The sequence below is a fragment of the Megalobrama amblycephala genome, linkage group LG14 (genome assembly GCF_018812025.1).
Source record: "Megalobrama amblycephala isolate DHTTF-2021 linkage group LG14, ASM1881202v1, whole genome shotgun sequence".
Lineage (NCBI taxonomy): Eukaryota > Metazoa > Chordata > Actinopteri > Cypriniformes > Xenocyprididae > Megalobrama > Megalobrama amblycephala.
In genome coordinates, this window is record NC_063057.1 from 31681733 (window position 1) to 31707326 (window position 25594).

Here is a 25594-nt window from a genome sequence, read left to right on the forward strand (position 1 = left end):
GAAATTTTGAAAAGATTCAGTTAAGTTAATTGATATCAGGGCCCATATGTATACAAATTCTCAGAAATGCTCTTAAGAATAGTCTTACGTTTTGACTTGTGTCAAAAAATTCTTAGTAAAAATTAGGACTTTCCTAAGAGTAGGAGACTTTTATAAAGAAGCTAAAAGCAACTTTTAGTAAAGTCTAAGACTAATTCTTAAAGGTGCTAAAGAGGATCTTTCCGTCGACTGAGAAACCAAAGACTGTTAGTGAGTTTTTGAAATGAGTGCATGCGTAAGAACAACCCCCCTCCTTCACAGCTCAATTCGAGGGTACGCCTCCCAAAACTTGTGCACGAGTATTGGAACACGAGTGTTTACCACCGGCATTCGCTGTGTCGTGTTAGTGGATTTATTATGTCGGACTCACCGCAGGTAACTCATAATCTGCAGTTGTTACTCCTGTCTCCTGACAAAAACATTGCATGCAGCGCCTGTGGAGTGTGGAAAGTTACTGGAGAGCGCAGCCGCGTGTCTCTCACAAGGAACGTCATGGCAGTGATTGACAAGCCAGAGGGCCAATCGTTTATGCGATGATGTTTTTAAGGCCCTACCTCGTGCACAGATGATGTATATTAATATTATTCCTTTCAGTGCGCCTAATAAATAGTCTTCTATCAGTTAGTAAAGACAGTTTCAAGTAATATTGCAAAAATTTATAAAACAAAACATCCTCTTTAGCACCTTTAAGTACTGACTTAAGAGTTGTGAACTAAGGACTACAATGATTTCAACTCAAAATGGCCGCCCTCAACCTCTGAATCAGCCAATAGTGAGCCTGCAAGGGTGAAGTCACAGCACCAATTATTTAATGTTATTATAAAAAAAAATCATTTAAAAAGACACTGAAATGTTTTAATATTTACATTTATTTTTAAAAAATAGCTTTGCATTGTGCAAAATTATCACAAGTTAGTACTGATGGTGTGGAATCTTTTTCTATTGATATATGTCTCCTCATTTACAGTTAGAGCAATGATGTAAACATGAGTTCCATCAATGGCTCCAACAACTTTCTCTTGACATCTGAAACCTGTAGTTGTAGTTTTCCTCTTCTTCTTCTTTTTTTTTTTTTTTTTTTGCCAGTAACTCCAATACACTATATAACTCCAACACATCATATCTTCATTGGAAAGCGTGTGTCTCCTCTTCTTTCTGCCATCTTGTTACTCCTAACTAGGTTTGGAGGCCTCTCCAGCTCTCCTAAATAATTTAGGAGTTGAGACCTAGTCTTGACTCTTAGGAACCTTTATGAATCACACTTATTCTTAAGTCTAAGAATAAGAGTAAAATTACATCATTCTTAGAATTTTGACACACTTAAGACTAAAATTTTACTCTGAGTGGCTTTATACATAGGGACCCAGGCCTATTGTCTCTTGCCATCTCTCGTACGTCTTTCATCTTCCGGCAATCGCGCTCCCATTGCGCACTCATCTCCTATTCGAGACGACCACCTTCGGCAAAACCTGCTTTCAAGTTACCTCAGTTCAAACTTCCTGCGGATGCACGAAAGAAGCCAACGAACCTCAGCCACGGATGCACTGAATCTCCACACGTATCTATCTGAAACTCAGCACTCAAATTCATGCAAGCAACCAATCGATCTTAAAGTCTCCGTGAACCGGAAGTTGTAAATGTCTTTTCTCCAGTGTTGTGACGTATTTCCAAGTGAAACGGAATATTGAATAGTGGGCAGAGTTTTACTTTAGCGCTCCTCCTCTCCATCTCTCGCTCATAGCAGACTAATGGTTACAGAGGAGTGGTTTATGCATTTTCAACCCAAGCCGTCAAACTGACGTCATCAGAGAAGACACACCATTCCAGACTGGAAGTAACTTTTTTGATTAAAGATTACCATGACAATTTTCTTTCTGTGTATTAACTTGTACAGATTAATTGTTCACCACAAGACTAGTAATATGTTTATATGCCCCTAATAAGGTTATGTGATTTTTTGTTGGCTCTCTTCTTTAGTCTTCCCTCTCTTTCTTTATTTACTTTAGTTATTCTGTGTATATATATGTACTCTTAGCTTAGATTTAGTTGTATGTATTCCTATATTCATGTATTAAATCCATTGTGATCATGCTTGATTGTCTCTGTTGATGCTCATGAATGAACCAGGTCATTTTAACATTTTTAATTTTGCTAGCTATATGTTTTTGTAAGTACTAGGATAGGAGAATTCCTCTTGGCCAGAAGAATGACCTCATTTTTAAGAGTCGACAAAAGATCGGACTGATAAGTTTTCTAAAACTTTCTAAAAATTCTAAAACTAAACTAATTCTAGACTGTCACGAAGATACTCCGTGACCATATACAGACTATGGGGCACATTCCCTCATTTCTCATATACACACACATATATTTACATTGACTTCTGTGATTCTGGAAAGATATATGTTGTGTGCAATTTATGTAGAGTTATTGTGAAAGTGTACATGTTTGGTTGTATATTCTGTTAATGTTTCACAAGTTGGTCATTCTTAAGTCTATAAATATCTACAAGACAGTAATACAGGTTAAGACATTTATTGATGTAAGTACCACAGATATACATACCAGTCAGGAGCATTATTGGTTCAAAGCCTTATGCGCATATATCTAGTTATTTTTTGATGTATTGTTTTGCTTATAGGAGAACTGTATTTATGGAGTTTATGTGTGGCTTGTGTAAACATGTTTGACTACCTGTTGTGAATGTGAATGTGTTATGTTAGACTTACCTGCAGCATGGTTTGTTCCGTAGGTGGGGCCACGACTTTAAGATGGCCACTGTAACATTCAGTAAGCAGGTGTGGTGAGTGTGGTGTAAGCATGGTTGGAGTACCGACACTTTTTAGTCTGTTTGGTGCAGCAATAGACTGTTGTTACGAATATTTTTCCTGTCCTGTACGGCTTTGTTTATTTCTTTGATTTATTTTTTTGTTTGTAGCACTATTTTTTTTTTCTTTGCATTGTGGGATTTTTCTACTTTTTGTAAAATAAATTTTGCATCAAACATATTCCTGCTTGTCCTGGTCACCTCACTGCCTCTAACCGCAAGGTTCATCCACAACATAGAACATATATATTCATAATTAATTATAATTAGTAATTAATTATCTATATATACATAATTACATGGTTGATGCATTATGGCTTAATTATATTTCACCCATTTGAGCTAATTTGTTACAGTATAGATGAATTATCTAAATGAATAATTAATGCTTTTACTATAGAAATGAATTAACACTGAACTTACTAAAGCTGGACAGTGACATTATTTTCCTCTAGAGCTACTGTACAGCTGAAATGAACATAAAAAAAGTGCTATATATAGAAAGGTGACTCAACTTGATTTTACAAAATTAAAACTTTCATGGGGAGTGAAGGAACTGTAATATGGACACAGTTTTCAGTCCTGCAGTACCAGTGCAGTGATTAGGATGCAGTATTGCTGTGGTTTTTAGCTGTGTTGTCTGCTTATCTATTACATATATTATTTGAGTGTCTGTTTGAGGCTGACATCTAGTGGATGTTTTATTATCTGTGACCTTTAGACTTGCAGAGAAACACGTCACTCAAACACAGAACCAGGAAACAGGAATCACATGAGTTCAGGGAAACTGAAACTGAAGTGTAGTTGATCTGTTGTGTGTTTGTGTCTCTGTATTCATGCAGTAAAATGGCAGAAGCCAGAATTTCAGTGGATCAGAATGAGTTCCTGTGTCCAGTGTGTCTGGATCTCCTGAAGGATCCAGTGGCCATTCCCTGTGGACACAGTTACTGTAAGAGCTGTATTACGGACTGCTGGGATCAGGAGGATCAGAAGAGAGTCTACAGCTGCCCTCAGTGCAGACAGACCTTCAGTTCAAGACCTGCTTTAGCTAAAAACACCATGCTGGCTGAAGTGGTGGAGAAACTGAAGAAGATTAAACTTCCTGCTGACTGTTACGATGGAGCTGGAGATGTGCAGTGTGATGTCTGTACTGGAAGAAAACACAAAGCCGTCAAGTCCTGTCTGGTGTGTCTGGAGTCTTACTGCCAAACTCATTTTGACCGTCATGAGGAATTTCACTCACGTAAGCCACATAAAGTGACTGAAGCCACTGGACGACTGCAGGAGATGATCTGCCAGAAACACGACAAGATCCTTGAGGTTTTCTGCCGCACTGATCAGAAGTGTATATGTGTGCTGTGTATGGATGAACATAAAAACCACGACACTGTATCAGCTGCAGCACAGAGAACAGAGAATCAGGTATAAACTTAAAGACGTCTCATTATAATCATTTACAAGCATAACAAAACCCCTTTAAACCAGTAGTTCCCACAAAAAAAGACATTCATCATTTACTCATGTCATTCCAAACTGGTCTTTCTTATTCTTTTCCTTTTTTTGAGGAACAGTAAATAAGGTATGAAGAAAGAAATGAAGGTTTTTGATGAAAACATTCCAGGATTATTCCCCTTGTTATGTGTTTGATGATAAAAATGGGATGTTTCATAACATTTAAGTGAGACAACTGTTTCAAGGTGTGGTGCAGGCCAAAGATGAAGCAAACAGAGCAGTTTTAGATTGTTTTACTTTGGCGTTATGTTTTACAAATAATTTAAAAAGATGAAATGAAGAAAATATAACCATACATAAAAGAAACAGGAGTGTCGCCCAAATTAAAAAAATAAACAAAATAAACCAGTCCTTATGGATAACCTCTAAACTAACTAACAAAAGAAAAATGTGAAAAGAAAACTGAAATCTTCAGCGTATACGACGCCCAAGCTAAACTATCATAATCTACAAACAAAAATACATGGGTGGTGCGACACTCACAAACCTAGGCTAACATAGTATAAATTAACCTAATCGACACCAAAGCCGAAAACTCATGACTACGTTCTCAAAACATGTCATATTTGGTAAGACACATGAACGCCAACCCAACACACAGAGTAACAAATACTCCAACACGAACGTTATTAAACAAATCTATAATTTGATCAAAACTCACGTCACAAAACAAAATTGACACCAAGTGAGTTAACTAAAGAAACAAATCACCATAACCCGAAATAACTGGCCGCGTTGGAGCACGAGGTACGCTGATCTGGCGCACGCCAAACACTGTCAAATCAAGCTATTAAATACAGCTGGCGCATCAACAAATGGGCCGGACATCATGACATCAGCAATGATTGGCAGTCGAAGTAGCCAATAAACACCAACCTGCAGGCAGGGAGAAAAGAACAAAAAAAAACAGAAGAGCGCAAAAGTGCACACATGACACGTGGAACGTAACACCCTTATAATGGACTTCAATGGCCTCTAGAGAGTTGAAGGTCAAAATTACAGTTTCAGTGCAGCTTCAAAGGGCTTTAAACGATACCAGACGAGGAATAAGGGTCTTATCTAGTGAAACTGTATACAGGTGCTGGTCATATAATTAGAATATCATCAAAAAGTTGATTTATTTCACTAATTCCATTCAAAAACTGAAACTTGTATATTATATTCATTCATTACACACAGACTGATATATTTCAAATGTTTTTTACTTTTAATTTTGATGATTATAACTGACAACTAAGGAAAATCCCAAACTCAGTATCTCAGAAAATTAGAATATTACTTAAGACCAATACAAAGAAAGGACTTTCAGAAATCTTGGCCAACTGAAAAGTATGAGCATGTACAGCACTCAGTACTTAGTTGGGGCTCCTTTTGCCTGAATTACTGCAGCAATGCGGTGTGGCATGGAGTCGATCAGTCTGTGGCACTGCTCAGGTGTTATGAGAGCCCAGGTTGCTCTGATAGTGGCCTTCAGCTCTTCTGCATTGTTGGGTCTGGCATATCGCATCTTCCTCTTCACAATACCCCATAGATTTTCTATGGAGTTAAGGTCAGGCGAGTTTGCTGGCCAATTAAGAACAGGGATACCATGGTGCTTAAACCAAGTTCTGGTATCTTTGGCACTGTGTGCAGGTGCCAAGTCCTGTTGGAAAATGAAATCTGCATCTCCATGAAGTTGGTCAGCAGCAGGAAGCATGAAGTGCTCTAAAACTTCCTGGTATACGGCTGCGTTGACCTTGGACCTCAGAAAACACAGTGGACCAACACCAGCAGATGACATGGTACCCCATACCATCACTGACTGTGGAAACTTTACACTGGACCTCAAGCAACGTGGATTGAGTGCCTCTCCTCTCTTCCTCCAGACTCTGGGACCCTGATTTCCAAAGGAAATGCAAAATTTACTTTCATCAGAGAACATAACTTTGGACCACTCAGCAGCAGTCCAGTCCTTTTTGTCTTTAGCCCAGGCGAGACGCTTCTGATGCTGTCTGTTGTTCAAGAGTGGCTTGACACAAGGAATGCGACAGCTGAAACCCATGTCTTGCATACGTCTGTGCGTAGTGGTTCTTGAAGCACTGACTCCAGCTGCAGTCCACTCTTTGTGAATCTGCCCCACATTTTTGAATGGGTTTTGTTTCACAATCCTCTCCAGGGTGCGGTTATCCCTATTGCTTGTACACTTTTTTTCTACCACATCTTTTCCTTCCCTTTGCCTCTCTATTAATGTGCTTGGACACAGAGCTCTGTGAACAGCCAGCCTCTTTTACAATGACCTTTTGTGTCTTGCCCTCCTTGTGCAAGGTGTCAATGGTTGTCTTTTGGACAACTGTCAAGTCAGCAGTCTTCCCCATGATTGTGTAGCCTACAGAACTAGACTGAGAGACCATTTAAAGGCCTTTGGAGGTGTTTTGAGTTAATTCGCTGATTAGAGTGTGGCACCAGGTGTCTTCAATATTGAACCTTTCCACAATATTCTAATTTTCTGAGATACTGAATTTGGGATTCCCTTTCGTGGGAACTATCGACGCTGCGTGACAACGCATTGGGAACCTTCTGCGTGATGTCGTCACTGAAGCACTCATGTATCTAACCAATCGCGTAGCGAGACGTCAGAGACGGGTGACGTCACGGACCAGGAAACTATAAAGCACACCCGGATGCAGAGCACGCTAGCTTCTGTGTCTTCAGCAAGCACTCTATGTTATCGTGTGTCTTATTTGGTGTTGTTTGTCTTATTTCATATAAACAAGTCACGATATCTTTGTCTGAGGACAAGAGTATCTCACACCAATCCATATATATATATTTATAAAAAAGACACGTATTATGGCGAGAAACAGCAGTTGAATGGGAGTTGAGTAAGCCCGGGCAGCTCTCGAGGGAGCCGTCTGTGTGCACTATAAAAAAGAAACTCGCTCTCACAATACTGTGTTCCAGTGTTCCCCGCGGATCGCGAAAAAGAAGCCATTCGTGGGGTTCACAAATGGATCTGACAGAGGGGTTAGAGACGGGCGCTGCCCTTTCTCTGCCCTTACCTGCCAGATTCAGTGCCGTCTCCCAGGTGGAAGCACGCTCTGCGGTTTCTTCCCTGGGTTGAGGCACCGGTATTTCACATGCCCAGCTCTGAGGAGGTGGATATTGTGATATCGATCTGAGGACTCGCCACCTCACACACATCGTGTTAGGGAGTGGAGCATGCACGTCAGTTCGAAAACAAAGCAGCTGACGGTTCATTCATAAAAATGTCCCGGAGTGTAAAGAAAGAAATGCACTAGCGGGAGTTTTTATCTCCACTCCTGGTGGCTTTATTCTCGAGGGAATAAAAGTCTAACACGAGGCTTAGATCTCGCGTTTGCCGAGGCAGCGCGTGGATTAAGCCTGCAATAAGGAATATATAGCTCGAATCTCGCGTTTGCCGAGGCAGCGCGTAGATTAAGTGTGCAACAAAAAATATACGTCTCGCTCGGATCTTGCGTTTGCCGAGGCTGCGCATAGATTGCGTGCACGTAGTATTGTATATAATGTGTTTATATATATCTGGAGGGAACTGAGCAGACGGGAGTTTCCCTTTCTCTCTTTCCCTATAATACCTTGCAAACTATTACGAGCTATAATTTTCTTTGTATTCTAATATATTCAGCCTGTCATTTTTGACTGTTTTGGGCTGCATTTAATTTAAGGATTAAATGAAATATTGAATACATTAAATTCTGAGGAATTTAAAGGAAAAGGGTGTCACCACCCTTGCTCCCCCGCAGAAAGCCTGGGGACCGGGACAGGTGACACAGCTGAAGTCTTTGTGAAGTAAGACAGATCTGCGGACTGTTATTATCACCAAGAAGGCTTCATGAGGGCAGCCCCCTCCGGAGGGGGTCCTGTGTTAGAATATCTGACACCCGTCCCCCTTTGGTGCCCTCAGGAGGCCGTTATGCTAACTCTGCCACCCAGTGTGCGTCAGGGCGCAGCGGTCTCCACCGACCCTCCGAGGAGAGCCGGTCATGACTTGATTCGTCTGTTTTCTGCCGGTGCGCCGCTCCAGAACGTCGACTCAAGTGCTCAAAAACACCAGAGGCCAGTCTCGAGAGACTGGTTCCCTTAGTAGATTTTATGGCAGAATGGAAACTTCTACCGAATATATCAAAATGGGTGCTGCTCATCATAGAAAAGGGTTACAGGGCCTCGCCCGCCCAGATTCAATGGGGTCTTTCCCGCCCAGATTCAATGGGGTTTTTCCCATAGTGGTGACCCCCGAGCAGTCTCTGGTTATGGAACAAGAGGTTATGACACTCTTGCGAAAAGGAGCTATAGAAAGGGTTCCTCCTCCCAGCAAGCTGTCAGGCTTCTACAGCCGCTACTTCATTGTTCCAAAGAAGGATGTGTCCTATCATAGATTTACATGTGTTAAATCGCTCAATATGAAAGCTCAAATTCAAGATGCTTACACTTAAACAGATTATCCCACAGATCAGGTCCGAGGACTGGTTTGTGGCGATAGACCTGAGAGAGGTGTACTTTCAGGTGTCTATCCATCCTTCTCACAGGAAGTTCCTCAGGTTTGCTTTCGGGGGCAAAGCTTACCAATACAGGGTTCTTCCTTTCGGCCTGTTATTATCATCCCGCACATTCACGAAGTGCGTGGATGCAGTGCTGGCTCCACTGAGACTCCAGGGCATCCGCGTACTGAATTACATAGAAAGTGATTCTAGCTCAATCAGAGCAACTAGCAGTTCAGCATCAAGTTGCTGTTCTGTCCCATATGAAGAGGCTTGGGCTGAGGCTCAATGCCAAAAAGAGTGTGCTAGTTCCGGCTCAGACTACCACTTATCTAGGTGTAGTTTGGGACTCCACCGCGATGCAGGCACATTTGTCTCCTGCTCGTGTGAGTTCCATTCTCGCAGCCGTGAAAGGGGTGAAGTTAGGCCAGTCACTCACTGTAAAACAGTTCCAGAAACTGTTGGGTCTGATGGCAGCTGCGTCCAACGTCATACCTTTTGGCCTTCTGCACATGAGACTCTTACAGTGGTGGCTCAGGACCAGGGGATTTTCTCCGAGGGGAAATCCTTTTGCATGATCAAAGTTGCGCGGCAATGCCTTCGTGCTCTGGCCATGTGGAAAGATCCCTGGTTCCTGTCCCAGGGACCCGTGCTGGGGACTTCTGGTCGTCGTGTAATGCTTACGACAGATGCTTCCCTCACGGGCTGGGGGGCGATCACGAGTGGTCGCTCAGCTCAGGCTCTATGGGAGGTCCATCAACTCTCCTGGCACATAAATCGGCTGGAGATGATGGCAGTGTTTCTAGCATTAAAACACTTTCTCCCAGACCTGAGAGGCCATCACGTGTTGGTCCGCACGGACAACACGCGGTGGTCTCAGATATAAACCATCAGGGGGGTCTGCAGTCTCGCCAACTTTACTACTTGGCCCGTCGGATCCTCCTATGGTCCATAGGGAAGCTGCTCTCTCTGAAGGCAGCTTACATCCCGGGGTATAAAGGGAGCAGACGCCCTGTCGAGGCAGGGGCCGAGGCCCAGGGAGTGGAGACTCCACCCAGAAGTGGTGGATCTCCTATGGAAAAATTTCGGTCGAGCGGAAGTCGACCTATTTGCTTTGGGAGAGTCAACCCAGTGACCACTCTGGTACTCCCTAACACATCCAGCACCTCTGGGTCTGGATGCTATGGTACAGACGTGGCCGAGGCTACGTCTGTACGCATTTCCCCGATCGCCTTGCTCCCGGGAGTTCTGGAGAAATTATACCGGGAAGGGGTCAGCCTAATACTGGTAGCCCCCTTCTGGCCAACCAGAATATGGTTCTCGGACCTAGTGTCCTTACTAAATGGCTCCCCAATGGAGCTTCCCCTTAGACAGGACCTCCTGTCGCAAGCGGGCGGCTCGATAATACATCCCCGCCCAGAACTGTGGAAGCTATGGGCCTAGCCTCTGAGGGGGCCAGGCTCATAGATGCTGGTCTTCCAACTGAGGTTGTGGAGACCATCTTTAACTCCAGAGCTCCCGCCACGAGGAAGCTTTATTCCTATAAATGGAATTTATTTTCTGCTTGGTGCAGACAGAATAATATGGACCCTGTCCACCCTCCTGTCAGCTTTGTGATAAGATTTCTCCAAGAAAAATTCTCGGAGGGCCTATCGCCTTCAACCTTGAAGGTTTATGTCACGGTTATCTCAGCCTTTCATGCTTCTCTTGAGGGTGGCTTCTCGGTGGGTCAAGACCCCCTCGTTACTCGCTTCCTCCGTGGCACACTGAGGTTGAGGCCAGCCTGGGACCTGGCTGTGGTATTACAAGGGTTAGCTGAGGCTCCCTTCGAACCACTCTCACTGTAAAACCGTTTCAGAGACGGTTGGGTCTGATGGCAGCTGCGTCCAACGTGATTACTATTGGCCTTCTGCACATGAGACCCTTACAGTGGTGGCACAGGACCAAGGGGTTTTCCCTGAGGGGAAATCCTTTTCGCATGATCGAAGTCACGCGGCGATGCCTTCGTGCTCGGGTCATGTGGAAAAAGCCTTGATTCCTGTCCCAGGGACCCATGCTGCCGCCACGAGGAAGTTGTATGCCTACAAATGGAATTTGTTTTCTACCTGGTGTAGAAACAATAATACGGACCCTGTCCTTTCTTCTATTAGCTGTGTGCTAAAATCCCTCCAGGAAAAATTCTCGGAGGTCCTATCTCACTCAACCTTGAAGGTTTACATTGCAGCAATTTCAGCATATCATGCTCCTCTTGAGGGGAATATCTCGGTAGGTCGAGACCCCCTCGTCACATGCTTCCTCCGTGGCACACTGAGGTTGAGGCCTCCAGTGCGCACAAGGGTTCCGGCCTGGGACTTGGCCGTGGTCTTACAGGGGTTAGCTGAGGCTCCCTTTGAACCACTAGAGGAGGTTCCTGAGAGGTTCCTCACTCTTAAAACGATTCTTTTATTGGCTATCACTTCTCTGAAGCGGATAGGAGACTTACAAGCACTTTCTGTTGCTCCTTCTTTTCTTGAATTTGCTCCAGGAATGGTGAAAGCATTCCTGTATCCTAGACCGGGTTATGTCCCAAAGGTCCCTACCAATGTCCCAGGCCCCACTGTGCTTCAGGCCTTCTATCCTCCTCCATTTCAATCTGCGGATCAGGAAAAATGTAATCTGCTGTGCCCAGTAAGGGCTTTGGATGCTTATGTCCACAGAGCTGCCCTGTGGCGTAAGTCAGATCAATTGTTTGTCTGTTATGGGTCCCCTAAAAAAGGCGGCCCAGCATCGAAGCAGAGAATGAGCAAGTGGGTGGTCGAGGCCATCTCACTTGCCTATGAAGCGGCCGGACAGCCTTCTCCTTTGAATGTTCGCGCCCATTCAACTAGGGGTATGGCGGCATCAAAAGCTTTGATGTCAGGAGTTTCCATGGGTGATATATGTGATGCAGCTGGATGGTCATACCAGCACACATTTATTAAGTATTATAACCTTGATATCGGCTCCACTCTGGGGTCCTCCGTTTTGTCAAGATAACTTTGACAAGTGTTTGAGCTACGGCTCAGTTGGGATTGCGTTCCCAATGCGTTGTCACGCAGCGTCGATAGTTCCCACGAAAGGGAACGTCTCGGGTTACAGATGTAACCCTGGTTCCCTGAGTAGGGAACGAGACGCTGCGTCTCTTGCCGTACCCCTGCACACTTGCGAGTGCTTGCTTCAGACTTATTCAGAAGCTAGCGTGCTCTGCATCCGGGTGTGCTTTATAGTTTCCTGGTCCGTGACGTCACCCGTCTCTGACGTCTCGCTACGCGATTGGTTAGATACATGAGTGCTTCAGTGACGACATCACGCAGAAGGTTCCCAATGCGTTGTCACGCAGCGTCTCGTTCCCTACTCAGGGAACCAGGGTTACATCTGTAACCCGAGACGTTTTCCTTAGTTGTCAGTTATAATCATCAAAATTAAAAGAAATAAACATTTGAAATATATCAGTCTGTGTGTAATGAATGAATATAATATACAAGTTTCAGTTTTTGAATGGAATTAGTGAAATAAATCAACTTTTTTATGATATTCTAATTATATGACCAGCACCTGTATGCTTTATAAACAAAAATGATCGCCTTCCACGTGCTTCCGCTTTCCGTATGTCCTACGCCTTCCCTATTCTACTTAGGGAAAAAATATAACTGGTGCTGCGTTCGTTCCGTAAGTAGAATAGGGAAGGCGTAGGACATACTTAGAAAGCAATCATTTGTTTATATAAAGCATAAACATTTAAAAAAAAATTACAAAATGACCAATTGATTCTCTAGATAAGATGCTTATTCCTCGTCTGGTATCGTTTAAAGCCCTTTGAAGCTGCACTGAAACCTTCAACCGTTTGGAGGCCATTGAAGTCCACTATAAGGAGAAAAATCCTGGAATGTTTTCAATCAAAACCTTCATTTCTTTTCGACTGATGAAAGAAAGACATGAACATCTTGGATGACATGGTGGTGAGTAAATTATTTGGAAAATTTTATATGAAAGTGGACTAATCCTTTAAAGTCCCCATGAACCGGAAGTTGCAAACGAGTTTTCTCCAGTGTTGTGATGTATTTCCAAGTGAAACAAAATATTAAATGGAGGGCAGAGTTTTATTTTAGCACTCCTCCTCTCCATCTCTCGCTCATAGCAGACTAACGGTTGGAGGGGAGTGGTTTACGCCTTTTCAATCCAAGCAGTCAAACTGACGTCATCAGACCGGAAGTAAATTTTTTTTTATTAAAGATTACTGCGACAAACCATTTTTTTCTGTGTATTAACTTGCACAGATTAATTGTTCACCACAAGTCTAGTAATATGCACTAACAAAGTATCAGTGTCAATTTTGATTTCATGCTGACTTCAAGGAATGTCTCATCTGTCCGTATATTGAAAGTCAATGGAATCCAAAAGTTCTAATATTCAAAAAGGACATTAAGGATTAAAGAAATCCATAAAACTCCAAGGGGGTGACCTAAGTCTTCTGAAGCCATAAATAATATGATGGCATGTTTAGTCACGTGACATGCATGTGCCAATGAGTTTTAATGTTATTGATGTGTCACCATATTTGATTTAGGCTCTAGAAACAGAGACATTATTCAAAATATCTTCTTTTGTGTTATGCAAGAGAAAATCAATTCAAATTTGGAAAGACATTAGGATGAATAAAAAATGAAAGAATTTACATTTCTGGGAGAACTATCCCTATAAAACTAGGCATTGATGAAATAATTCTGGCACTTATGATTGAACCTATAACCTTATCATGAAAGATCTTTAACCCCTCAATCTCACCACTTCACTGATACTGGATTCATATCTGTTTACTTGATGATTTTTGTGATGTTTCTCCTGTCATTGGTTTGTCCTTTAGCACCAGCTGAAGGAGACACAGAGGTCGTTCCAGCAGAGGATCCAGCAGAGAGAGAAAGATCTTCAGCAGCTGAGAGAGGCTGTGGAGTCTCATAAGGTGAGTCTGGAGAAGAAGAGAAGTTTGAGAAGTCTCAGTCAGGACTCACTGAAGCCACTGTGTGATTGTGATGTGTGTCCTAACAGCGCTCTGCACAGACAGCAGTGGAGGACAGTGAGAGGATCTTCACTGAGCTCATCCGCTCCATTGAGAGAAGCCGCTCTGAGGCCACACAGCGGATCAGAGATCAGGAAAAGACTGCAGTGAGTCGAGCTGAAGGACGACTGGAGCGACTGGAGCAGGAGATCAATGATCTGAGGAGGAGAGACGCTGAGCTGGAGCAGCTTTCACACACACAGGATCACATCCATTTCCTGCAGGTAACAGAGATTTAGAAGAACAGGATCATAGTGGACTTGAGCAAGAGACTCACAGAGAAACATTTCATGAGAGCAGAATGAGCCGTTGACTGAAGTGTTGATCTGTGTGTTCGGTTATTATATAATCATCAGTCAGACTCTCATCTGATCATCTTCTTTTGATAGAGACGCACTTACAAATGCAGTTCAGCTCTGGAAATCTCTTAGGAAACATTTTTCTGAAAGATATATTGAGCTTCCAGACAACAGATTGTAGGAACCAAAATTAGCTCAAATGAAAGAATTAATTTATACGGAATTATAAAGAGTCATTTAGTTTACGACCAAGCAACTGAATCGTCCAGCGTTCATCTGCTCAGGCCGTAATAAGCTCTTGTAGAGGATATGAATATCCACTATCGTGAAAACACTGATTAGAGCCTGATAACTTTAAGATAGACAATTTAAGACATTAAATTTTAGGAGCCCATAATACAAGACACTATCTTTTAAAATCTACAAGAGACTTTATTTATTCCAACACAAACTAATCTAACACAAACCCACACACAAACATTCATATGCGTTGCAGTAAGAAAGGAAATGAGAGCAAAAGAGTTTTAAGAGAGAATGAAATGATGAACAGGATTTCTAGCAAAATACGCACTTCAAAAGACCTGACCTGAACAAACCATGAATCATTAATTTAATGCACCGGTTCAGCTTTAGAACCTGGAGGTACTTGCTGGTCGAGTCGACTTTAAATGGGAAACTCCTCGTTGGCGTGGAGAGAAGGGTTTTCCGAGTCAATGATTTGTTGCAGAATCTTTTCAGTTAGTTGAGGCAGCAAAAGTCGTTGGTTAAACTTTGTGGCAAACTTAGACTCTCAACGGAAAGAAAGTTAAGTGAAAGAAGTGAAAAGTGAGTGAAAGTTGGATGGCTTGAATGAGCTGCTTGTCTGTCCTTTGTCAGCTTAGTCTTGTCTTTGTTTCATTCTTCTTGTTACTCCATGGTTGCTTTTTTCTTACTACGGTAGTTTCGTTACTGTGATGCGACTATTTAAACTTAGGAATTTGTCCCACCTCTGTGAGGAGTTCTGGCCAATCAGATATCGTCTTGTTTCAAAAGGTGGCTTTTATCCACCCCCAATCATAAAATAAGCGTTATCTCCAGTCTCTGGAATTGCTGGCTTTGGCAGAGAGTACTGTTTAGATAATTTCTATTAAATGGATTATGATACACTTTACACAGATTTCATTCAAGCCATGATTTAAATGAGAAAAAGAGATTTAAACACATATCAGACAAGAAATACTTTCATTCAACCATTCAATAGTTATACAGTTACATGAGTTGTGGGTGTTCTAAAACATAACTGGTCACATGTAGCATGTGTAGACATGATATAAAATTTATGCAGTTAAAAGATGTTTGATAAGTCCATTTTAAATTGTTTGGAACAATTTGATGCAGTTTTAGTTGTAGAACAGTCTTTGTGGGTTTTTCTGTAAGGTTAGAGAAACAGAGAAACAGGCCTGCAATGTCTCTCTGTCTCTTGATCTGGAGATCAAAGACTCTTTATCTTCTGGTGACCATTTGGTTGCTACCAATGGTTTAAGTTTTGTCACCTCTCCTTCAGTCAGGAAGCATGGGTGCCATAAGAGTACTTAGCAAGGGGGTTGTTCTGTAGACGGACTGGAGCCGAAAATTAGATAGCTTGGGTTCCCTTTCAGTTGGTCACTTTGACGTTACGTCAGAGACTGACGAAATGGGGGTCTCGTCTGAGAGCCCTATCACCTTTGAGTGTTAACAAAACAAGCCAATGATACGAAGAGTATCTTGGTCTGTGGAATTTGCATGCGCAAGCTCCGCCCCACACTGTGGGTATATAAGGAGCAGCGCAAGCAACTCACTTTCAAGATTTCGCTTCGGAGCCGAGCACATCATTGCTTTTCATCGGAGTGTGTTCTACAAGCCTGCAGTACTGGTGTGACGGCGCGTTTCAGCAGATTCCAGTGTTCCTGCCTGTTGCCTGCTTTCCCCTGAGCGCTTCAGTACTAAAAGAGCTTTCCTCCTAAAAGAGTGTATGGGTTTAAACGGTTTCGTTTTTTTTAAGATGTCTTACCGCCCATGTGTTCTACCAGAAAGACTCGGGAGGCAAGATAACGTAACACTGATATTTATTACCAAACAGCAAGCAGAATATATAAGGTTAATGATCTTTGGCGTAGGCCCCGTCCGTAGCTGGAGCTTCCGGTGGGCCCTGCTGCCTCTTCCTCTGGGGGGACCCAGCATCTCATTCAGGGCTCCAGAGGATAATTGTATGTCGATCGCTGCATCTCAAGGTGTGTTTGAGTCCTCGGGAGATGAAGATTCGGCTGCGTTGCCTCCCCCTGGGAGAGCGGCGTCATCCGAGTCAGATCCCGAGTTGACGGCCATGCTTGCCCAGGCAGCTGAGAGCATTGGGTTGGAGTGGAATCCTCCACCCCATCCTGAACACTCGAGGCTGGATGATTGGTTCCTGGGGGCTGCATGCCAAGGCCCCCCCCACCGGTTCCATTCTTCCCGGAAGTGCATGAGGAGGTTACCAGTTCATGGAGGGCACCTTTAACTGCCCGAAATCGTTCTGCTGCCTCCTCCGCCTTCACCACCCTCGATGGCGGGGCGGCTAAAGGGTATGCTGGGGTACCCCCTGTGGAGCGCTCGGTTGCGATGCAGTTGTGTCCTCCGGGCACCTCTACGTGGCGCGGTGATCCCAAGCTCCCGTCCAAGGCCTGTAAGTTCTCGTCCACGCTTGTGGCCAAGGCTTACAGAGCTGCGGGTCAGGCCGCCTCTGCTTTGCACGCCATGGCCACCTTGCAAGTCTACCAGGCGAAGGTGCTCAAAGGCCTGCATGAGGCGGGTGCTGACCAAGCGGCCCTTCAAGAGGCACACACGGCCGCCGACCTCGCCCTCCGGGCTATGAAGGTCACGGCGCGGCCTATTGGTCAGGTGATGTCCACTTTGGTGGTCCAGGAGCGCCACCTATGGCTGAACCTGGCAGACGTGAGGGAGTCGGACCGCTCTCAGCTCCTAAACTCCCCTGTCTCTCAGGCCGGCCTTTTCGGCGATGCGGTCGAGGTTGTTGCCCAGCAATTCTCGGCTGCTCAGAAGCAATCTGAGGCGATCAGCCATATCCTGCCCCGGCAGCCAGCTGCTGCTCCTGCACCTCTGCCGGCCCAGGTGCCTCAGTCTGCTCGTCGCCAAGGCCACCCTCCCGCGGCCCCCTCCACTCCTGGGAGCCTGGTTAGAGCTACCCAACCTGTCCCGCTGGCTCATTCGAACGATCAGGCTCGGCTATGCGATTCAGTTCGCTCGGCGCCCCCCCCCCCCCCCCCCCCCCCCCCCCCAGGTTTCGGGAGTCCGTGCCACGATGGTGGGCAAAGATGCTCCTGTCATGCGTACGGAGATCGCTTACATACGTAACCTAGACGTTTATGAAATTATGTTTTGAAAGAATCATCTGAATGATTTATTTGTCTGGTTCAGCCACAGTCCTTACAAGATCAAAACATTAATATTTAAACTTTGTTTTGCAACTATGTGAAATCCATGAACTTGATGGTACCAAGTTTCACCCAGCTAGATTTCCGATGTCTTTACTTATTTTTTACAATCGTTGACTACAAATTTTGAGTAATGTTTACCAAAATTAGATAATAAAACCTTTTATAATAATTTTCATTAACACATTAATGAATTTAACAGTGAAGTCCTCAAACAGGAAGTGAGGCTGTATATTATCAATGCTTCAGTGTATTTAAAACACAAAACCTGACATTGGGATCGTGTCCTAAGAGTCCTTGGGAATTTCAGAGCCACTATCCTGCCATGTGACGCCATTGATGCTCTTCATCTGTTACATTTATGTTATTGCCAGATGTTTGATCATCAAGTTCACATATGGTGTAAGTGTCAAATGCAAGAATTTATAGCTCTAACATGATATAATGAATATGAGAAGAATGAATCTGATGCTGTGAAAGTGCTGGATTGAGGAGAGTTACTAAAGATCAACAAGAGCTGCTCAAATCTGACAGTAGTGCAGGTTATTGGCTGAAGTGTGGAGGTGATGATCTTTGATTTCTGTTTTCTGTAGAGTTTCCAGTCTCTCTCAACTCCTCCTGAATCTACAGATGTAAATGACGATCCCTTCATTTCTCTCTCCTCTTTTGATGTTGTGAGAGAATCTGTCCGTCAGCTGAGAGAAAAACTGGAGGATTTCTGCAAAGCGGAGCTCAAGATGTTCTCTGACAGAGGTAAAGTCCTGGAGATTCATCTGCTCTCAGAAATGATCCTCCATCTCATATCATGTAGATCATCATATTAGAAATGTCTGAGGAACGGATGCAGGGATCATTTTCTCTTGACATGATAATCACACTCATGTCTGTTGATTTCCACAGCCACTTACAGCAACATTGTTCACTGGAGCAGGAACGACTTCCTACAATGTAAGTCACTGAGAAAACAAGCAGAAAAACTCACTGAGTGTGTTCGTGTTCTTCCTGTAGAAGGAGAAAGAAAACATGACATAAGAGATTTATAGTAGATAATGTACATGATGATTTGCACAGGATATCTGGTAAAGGCAAGCTCACACTACAGGACTACATGAATTGCCATGGTGCTCACACTACACAACAAGTTTTCTCATCATCTTCTTGTCTTTAACCCCTTTACATATAGATTGCAGACAACCCCAGATTAATGTTGTTGAGTATTCACTGCACTTTAAATCATCACACTCTTACTTTTTTGGGACAAACTGAGTATCGTTAGAAAGATTAAAGACTCCAGCTTTGATATTTGACAACTGTTCATGATTAAACTAGTTTGCAGTGTAAGGCCCGCCTAATGGGTCCAATGACGGTTTCCCACAGGACGGGGAAGGTTAACGCGTGTATGCCTTTTCAGCGTCTCTGAATGTTCACTTAATTTCACTCGTTTAATCTGACCCCAATTTCAAATGATTATTACTCTTAGGTTGTGTTTCCAATTAGAAATTAATCATTTGTTATGTATGAATTTAGATATTCGATTATTCTGATTACCTTATATCTTCAATTATTTCGTTCACTGCAGTCCCGGTATCGCTTTAGAAGAGTCACTTTGGCCAACTTGCTCTTCCCGGACACAAACTCGTCAGTCTGACCTTAAACATTGGATGCAGGGTAAACATCTACCTTTAAGTCGGTCGCGCTCTGCTTACTCGTAACAAAAAGCATAGTTTTTATATATTTACGAAAACTGCAACTTATTTAAGGCAGTGATAGTCAGAAATCGAAATGGACTTAATTGACGTGCCCTATGCTCCATCTATTAAACCTTTCGTATGAACAATCCTGAACACAGATTTGAGGTAATACCTTCGCTTTGATCTACTAGAAATAATGGATTAAGAATAATACAGAATCAACCAAATATAACATTTATTTGTCAAGTAAAAATATATCATGCCAATTACATTACAATTAGACAATTAGAAGCCAATTCAGAAATAATAAATGCATAACATCGATTACTCAAAGAAATGCATATATACACACAGTGATGCGTGAATGTCTTCAGACATTCACCCATCTCTGTATGGGGGTTCTGGTTACAGAAGGTCCCCCCTGACTGCTTTGCTCTTTACCTTTTATACCAGACCAGAACAAAAGGATCGTAAATGTTTATTACACCAACACCTGTTTTGGGGGAGAGGAGAAGAGACACCACCCAAAAAGAGGACAGAATTTTCCTTAATTTTCCATCTTCTTCATATTCTAGTGACTGCTATGAAATTGAGACCGTTTTACCAATCGCACTGAGACAAATTAAATGATACCAAACATGAAAGGGAAAAACAATATATATACAAGTTACATTATACATGGAATATAAACTTTCAGTGACTTGAGGCAGGGGGAAGGAGAGTTTGTGTGTGTGTGGGGGGGGGTTGCATACTGTAGATAGATGGGGGCAAGGCGTTGTCCTATGCTATTCTTTTAAGATCTTCTCTCCAGATATGCTTTATTGCAGGATGCTTGATCTCAGTTTTCGTTTAGCAGGAAAATCAAGCCTTACAGCAGTGACATTAATTTCTTTTGCAGTGACATTAATTTGTTCACTTTCAAATGAAAATTACCCCAAGCTTTACTCACCCTCAAGCCATCCTAGGTGTATATGACTTTCTTCTTTCTGATAAACACTCTTGGAGATATATTAACACTCTGAGGTCTGAAAACGCGCCGGCGCGTTTTGCAGGTTTTTTTTCACATTGCAGCAAAACAGACTTAAAATACTCCGTCATTTTTTGTCATAGAGACATAAGTAATATATCAATTGAGACTATAGAATATCTTCTTTATTTGTATACACTCAGAGTAAAAACACAATGTTGAGCTTTTTGTAAAATAAAGAAAACTAACATGATGCGTGATTTCTCCTCTCCCTCTGAACGAAGTCCAATCTGATAGTTCTCAGAAAATGAACTGTAACTTAGTGAATACTAATCACAGAAAAATTAAACTTATGTCTAAAAAAAACGTTAAGATGTCAGGTTTTAAATCATGTAAGTCAAATCGAAAACAAACCTTCTGTGTTTATGTAATCTGTATGAAAAGAGAGCCATGTCAGAAGTCCGTGATTCAGCTCATTATCTGCTAATCCGGCCACGCCCACGGAGCCAGCGCTATTCAGACGCAAATTCTGAGTCAATGCATGCATTCATCGTCTCAATCGTGTATTTATTGTCTTGAAAAGTGTTTATCTGGATGTAAAAGTCATGGTTAGCAAGCTCTAGAAGACATGCAGTTAGTTCCTGTTTTCTTTTCTTCTATAGATGAATTTTAGATGAGTTTTTGTTTCTTTAGCGCCCTCCGGCTGCAGTATGAATTGGAAACTCCATTCATGTAATAGCCTCTTCTTCTTTTAGATGAATTTGTGGACTAAAAATGCACAGAGAACGCCCTCCGACTTCAAGTATGAATTGAAAACACCAGCGCTCATAGTAATGACAATGAATATTAAATAAATATAACTTCTCTGTATAGAAAATTGACATAAGCATATGAGAATCCAATATTTCTCCAAATGTGCATGCTTTTAAACTAAAAGCCTATATTCAGACTCTTTGCATCACAGAAATACATTATATTTTAAAGTATAATATAAAACCATTACTTTATATTGTAATAATATTTTTCTGTATGTTTCATATATCATGATGAGCTTGAGACATCACAGAAGGTTTTTTTCACAGCCTACCTGACTGAAATGCCTCATTAATATGCAAGTCATTTCAGCTCATTACTATCCAATTCTTTTGTCTTCTCAGGTGAGAATGGCCCATTATTCAGTGGTGATTCACGCCTCCACGCATACTGTGTTTCTTGGCAAAAAGTGTCTTACAAAAACTAAATCAATATATTGTTTTATATGAAGGAGTAGGCAGCATAATTTTTACATAATTTTGAAGCAAAAACTCTTGTTTACAACCTCCAGTACCCTAAAGTATTGTAAACACAGATTTACTATACTTTTTTGGCCTTATTTCAGTGACTTAAGTTTTTTGTTTTTTCAATAACCACGCATAAACATTATTCCTTCAAAAATACAAACATGTACATACATGTTCCTCACATATTATTGTAGCCTAGTTTGTGCTGAATACAGTGTAATGACACTTTTTCCATTAATATGTTTATGAACAACTGAAAAAAGCACAAATGTCAGGGCATGTCAAAACTTCTCCAGGCCCCAAATCAGCCTCAGACTCCAGAGGGTTAATAAATATCCTGACGCATCCAGGCTTTATAATAGCAGTGAACAGGACCAATGAGTATGAACTGAAGAAAGTGCTTCCATCCATCATAAACACAAATGATCGCCTTGTAGGTGCTTCTGCTTTCCGCATTCTTCAAAACGCTTACTCTGTATGTCCTACGCCTTCTCTATTCTACTTACGGGAAAAAAACTGGCGCTGCATTTGTTCTGTAAGTAGAATAGGGAAGGCGTAGGACATACAGCACAAGCGTTTTGAAGAATACGGAAAGCGGAAGCACGTGCAAGGCGATCATTTGTTTATATAAAGCATATACATTTAAAAAAAATTTAAAATGGCTGATCGTTTCGCTAGATAAGACCCTTATTCCTCGTCTGGTATCGTTTAAAGCCCTTTGAAGCTGCACTGAAACTGTAAATTTGACCTTCAACTGTTTGGAGGGCATTGAAATCCACTATAAGGAGAATAATCCTGGAATGTTTTCATCAAAAAAACGTAATTTCTTTTCGACTGACGAAAGAAAGACATTAACATCTTGGATGATGGGGGTGAGTAAATTATCAGGAAAATTTTATTTAAGTGGACTAATCCTTTAAACCATCATTGAATGTTTATTTTAATTGAGTTTAAGTGTATATTAATCTTAAATTGTGTTATATAGCTTGATGCCAATTGTAGCTCTAATGCACCTCACACGCCAGGAGCTATATTTATTTCACAATCTATTTTGTTAAAAGAATTCACAAAAGGTTGAAGAATACTTTTTTTCTGGAAAGACTTCAGATAATAGGTGAATTAATGTATAGTGGGATGAAAGTGGTGTAGATGGGCAAGCCATAGTGCCACAATAAAGGCTTATAATGGCTGAATAGAAACAATTATAAAAGAATGATGAAGATTTAGGGCCCTATTTTAAGGATCTAAGCACATGTTCTGAAGCACAAGGCGCAGGTGTACTCATTAGGGCGTGCCCGAATTCACTTTTGCTAGTTTAACAACAGAAAAAATGACATTAGAAAATAGACTGCTCACATGACCATGGTCTTAGGAAATGCTTCATAAAATTAAGTTTTCATGCAAGACTTTTGAGAGCCGCTGTCCAAGTCATGTATTCAAAAAAAGATGACAATAAAGGGGGGAACAAATGAGCAGAAATAAATGCGGGCTGCACACACAGAATTCATTAAATGTCTGTTCAGCAGAAAACTGACAGTAAAAAAAAATATATAATGTTGAAGACCACATATTTAGATTTTAAAAATATATTAATTATTAGTTTATTAGAATAAAACAATTATCAAATTGTCACCTTGAATTCATATATGATAAGGTGCATGAGCAGTTTATTATTTTGTTTCTTCGCTCGCACTACATACAAAAACGTGGTGATAATGTCAAACAGGTTTGAAAATATCTCAGCGTCTGTGACTGCTGGAGACAGTTCCAGATAATGTCACTGACCTGCTTATGTTTTACGAGCACTGATTTGGTGGCGTTCTGGGGGTTTCGTCGCAAACCTTGGAAATCTATCTGCGACAGCAAAATCCAGCCAAAAATCCTGTAGTGTGAGCCTGCCTTTACCTGTACTGAGACACTGCTGATATATTAAACATGAGGAGTTCAGATACATTAAAAGATTCCTGATTCTGATGTGTTTTATATCCATCAGATTACCATCAGTTCACTCTGGATCCAAACACAGTGAATGAAAACCTCCGTCTGTCTGAGAATAACAGAGTGATTACATTTACTGGCTCACTCCAGTCGTATCCTGATCATCCAGACAGATTTGATGATGTATGGCAAGTGTTGTGTAGAGAGAGTGTGTGTGATCGACGCTGTTACTGGGAGATTAAATGGAGTGGAGATGATGGTGTGCATATATCAGTGTCATATAAGAGCATCAGCAGGAAGGGACGGGGTAATGAGTGTCGGTTTGGATCTAATGATCAGTCCTGGTGTTTGTACAACTTTGACTACAGTTACACATTCATACACAATAACATAGAGACTAAACTCCCTGTAGAGTCCACCAGCAGTAGAATAGGAGTGTATGTGGATCACAGTGCAGGAACTCTGTCCTTCTACAGAGTCTCTGGAGACACAATGAGCCTCATCCACACAGTCCAGACCACATTCACTCAACCGCTCTATCCTGGGTTTATTGTTTATCCTGGGTATCGGATTAGATCAGTAGTGAAACTATGTTGATGAATCAGAATAAATTCTACCCATAATGCTTTGAGCTCATGATAAATTAGAAACAGTGAGATGTTAAAGAGTCTCTTATTTTCTCTTCATTACATTAATACTACAGCTGAACTTCTGTCAGTGAAATAACATGTCAGGCCCTGTCCACACAAACAAGGGTATTTTCAAAACCGCAGCTTTTTCTGTGCGGTTTGACCGTTCGCCCACACTTCCTGCCAAGGTGAAGATTTTTAGAAACTCTAAAAAATGTCGGAACCAGAAATAACCTTTTTTCCAGGCTTCTGATTGGCCAACATGGCTTTACATTTAGGGTTATATCGCCATCTGTTGGTTTGGCATGCTCTTTACAGCGTGTTTTTTTGTTTTCATGTGAACACGATTTTTAAAATAAGGAGAAAAAACTCTGTTTATAAAAATACCCATGTATGTGTGGACTAAGCCTCAGAATAAATGTGTGTAATGAATCCTCATATAGACAGTAAGATCAGTGTGTGTTTGTGAGTCATGATGAGTGACGGTGTGTATCTGTGCTTTTCTTTGCACTGATCATTTCCTTTTAATTAAAATGTTCACACACAGAATGAATTAAAATGTGTCTTTTCACAATGGAGTCAATTTGATTGTTCCACTTCAGATCCTGAGAGATGGTGGTGCCCAGGAACCTGAATGACTCCCCTTCCTCCACAGTTCTGTTCATGATGCTGAGTGGGGGGAGAGCAGGGGGGTTTCTCCTGAAGTCCACTCTCATCTCCACTGTTTTGAGCGTGTTCATCTCCAGGTTATTGTGACTGCACCAGACAGCCAACTGTTCAACCTCCAGTCTGTAAGCAGACTCGTCTCCGTCCCGGATGAGGCTAATGACTGTGGTGTCATCTGCGAACTTCAGGAGCTTGACAGAGGGGTCTTTAGAGGTGCTGTCATTTGTGTACAGGGAGAAGAGCAGTGGGGAGAGAACACAGCCCTGAGGAGCTCCAGTGCTGATTCACCATCAACTTTGGATTGAGTTTTCCCAGCCTCACTAGCTGCTGCCTGTCTGTCAGGAAGCTAGAGATCCACTGACAGATGGAGGTGGGTACAGAGAGCTGGGTCAGATTATTCAGGAGGGTATCTGGGATTATGGTATTGAAAGCTGAACTGAAGTCCACAAACAGGATCCTTGCACAAGTCCCTGGTTTGTCCAGATGTCCCAGGCAAAAAAAAGTACATTTCAAAAATACTTAAAGTGCTCTATTTTCGCACACTAATTTTGTACTTAATATACTAAAAATTCTTATTTAGTACTTCTTAAGATCATTTTAAGAACATCTAAGTGTACTCAGCTGTGCTATTTTGAGACAACATGAGACAAATATTAACTAAAATGTTCTTTTAATATATCTCAGTACTTAAAAATGTATTTAGTTACCACTTGTAGTACACTATGAG

At 42.0% G+C, this 25594-nt stretch overlaps 1 protein-coding gene across 2 annotated transcripts; it reads left to right on the top strand.

The window, feature by feature from the left end:
• The first annotated feature begins 607 nt into the window (after window positions 1-607).
• On the top strand, window positions 608-25380 carry LOC125245076 (E3 ubiquitin-protein ligase TRIM16-like). Of its 2 annotated transcripts, XM_048155521.1 has the most exons (7): window positions 3629-4288; window positions 13757-13852; window positions 13939-14172; window positions 18290-18449; window positions 18597-18644; window positions 23628-23831; window positions 24804-25380. In XM_048155521.1, the coding sequence occupies exons 1-7, from the start codon at window positions 3713-3715 to the stop codon at window positions 24833-24835; spliced, it is 1350 nt and encodes a 449-aa protein (XP_048011478.1). In that variant the 5' UTR covers window positions 3629-3712; the 3' UTR covers window positions 24836-25380. The 2 variants fall into 2 exon arrangements, with proteins under 2 accessions (XP_048011477.1, XP_048011478.1); XM_048155520.1 differs by lacking the exon at window positions 24804-25380 and having other exon boundaries at window positions 608-4288; window positions 23628-24772.
• The last annotated feature ends 214 nt before the right edge of the window (window positions 25381-25594 follow it).

Excerpts from the sequence above, each read along its gene's own strand:
- LOC125245076 (XM_048155520.1), top strand. The coding sequence starts at position 3,713 with ATGGCAGAAGCCAGAATTTCAGTGGATCAGAATGAGTTCCTGTGTCCA. Across the intron at positions 13,853-13,938 it reads AGGCTGTGGAGTCTCATAAG|CGCTCTGCACAGACAGCAGT; the intron begins GTGAGTCTGGAG and ends GTGTCCTAACAG. Across the intron at positions 18,450-18,596 it reads CAAGATGTTCTCTGACAGAG|CCACTTACAGCAACATTGTT; the intron begins GTAAAGTCCTGG and ends TGATTTCCACAG.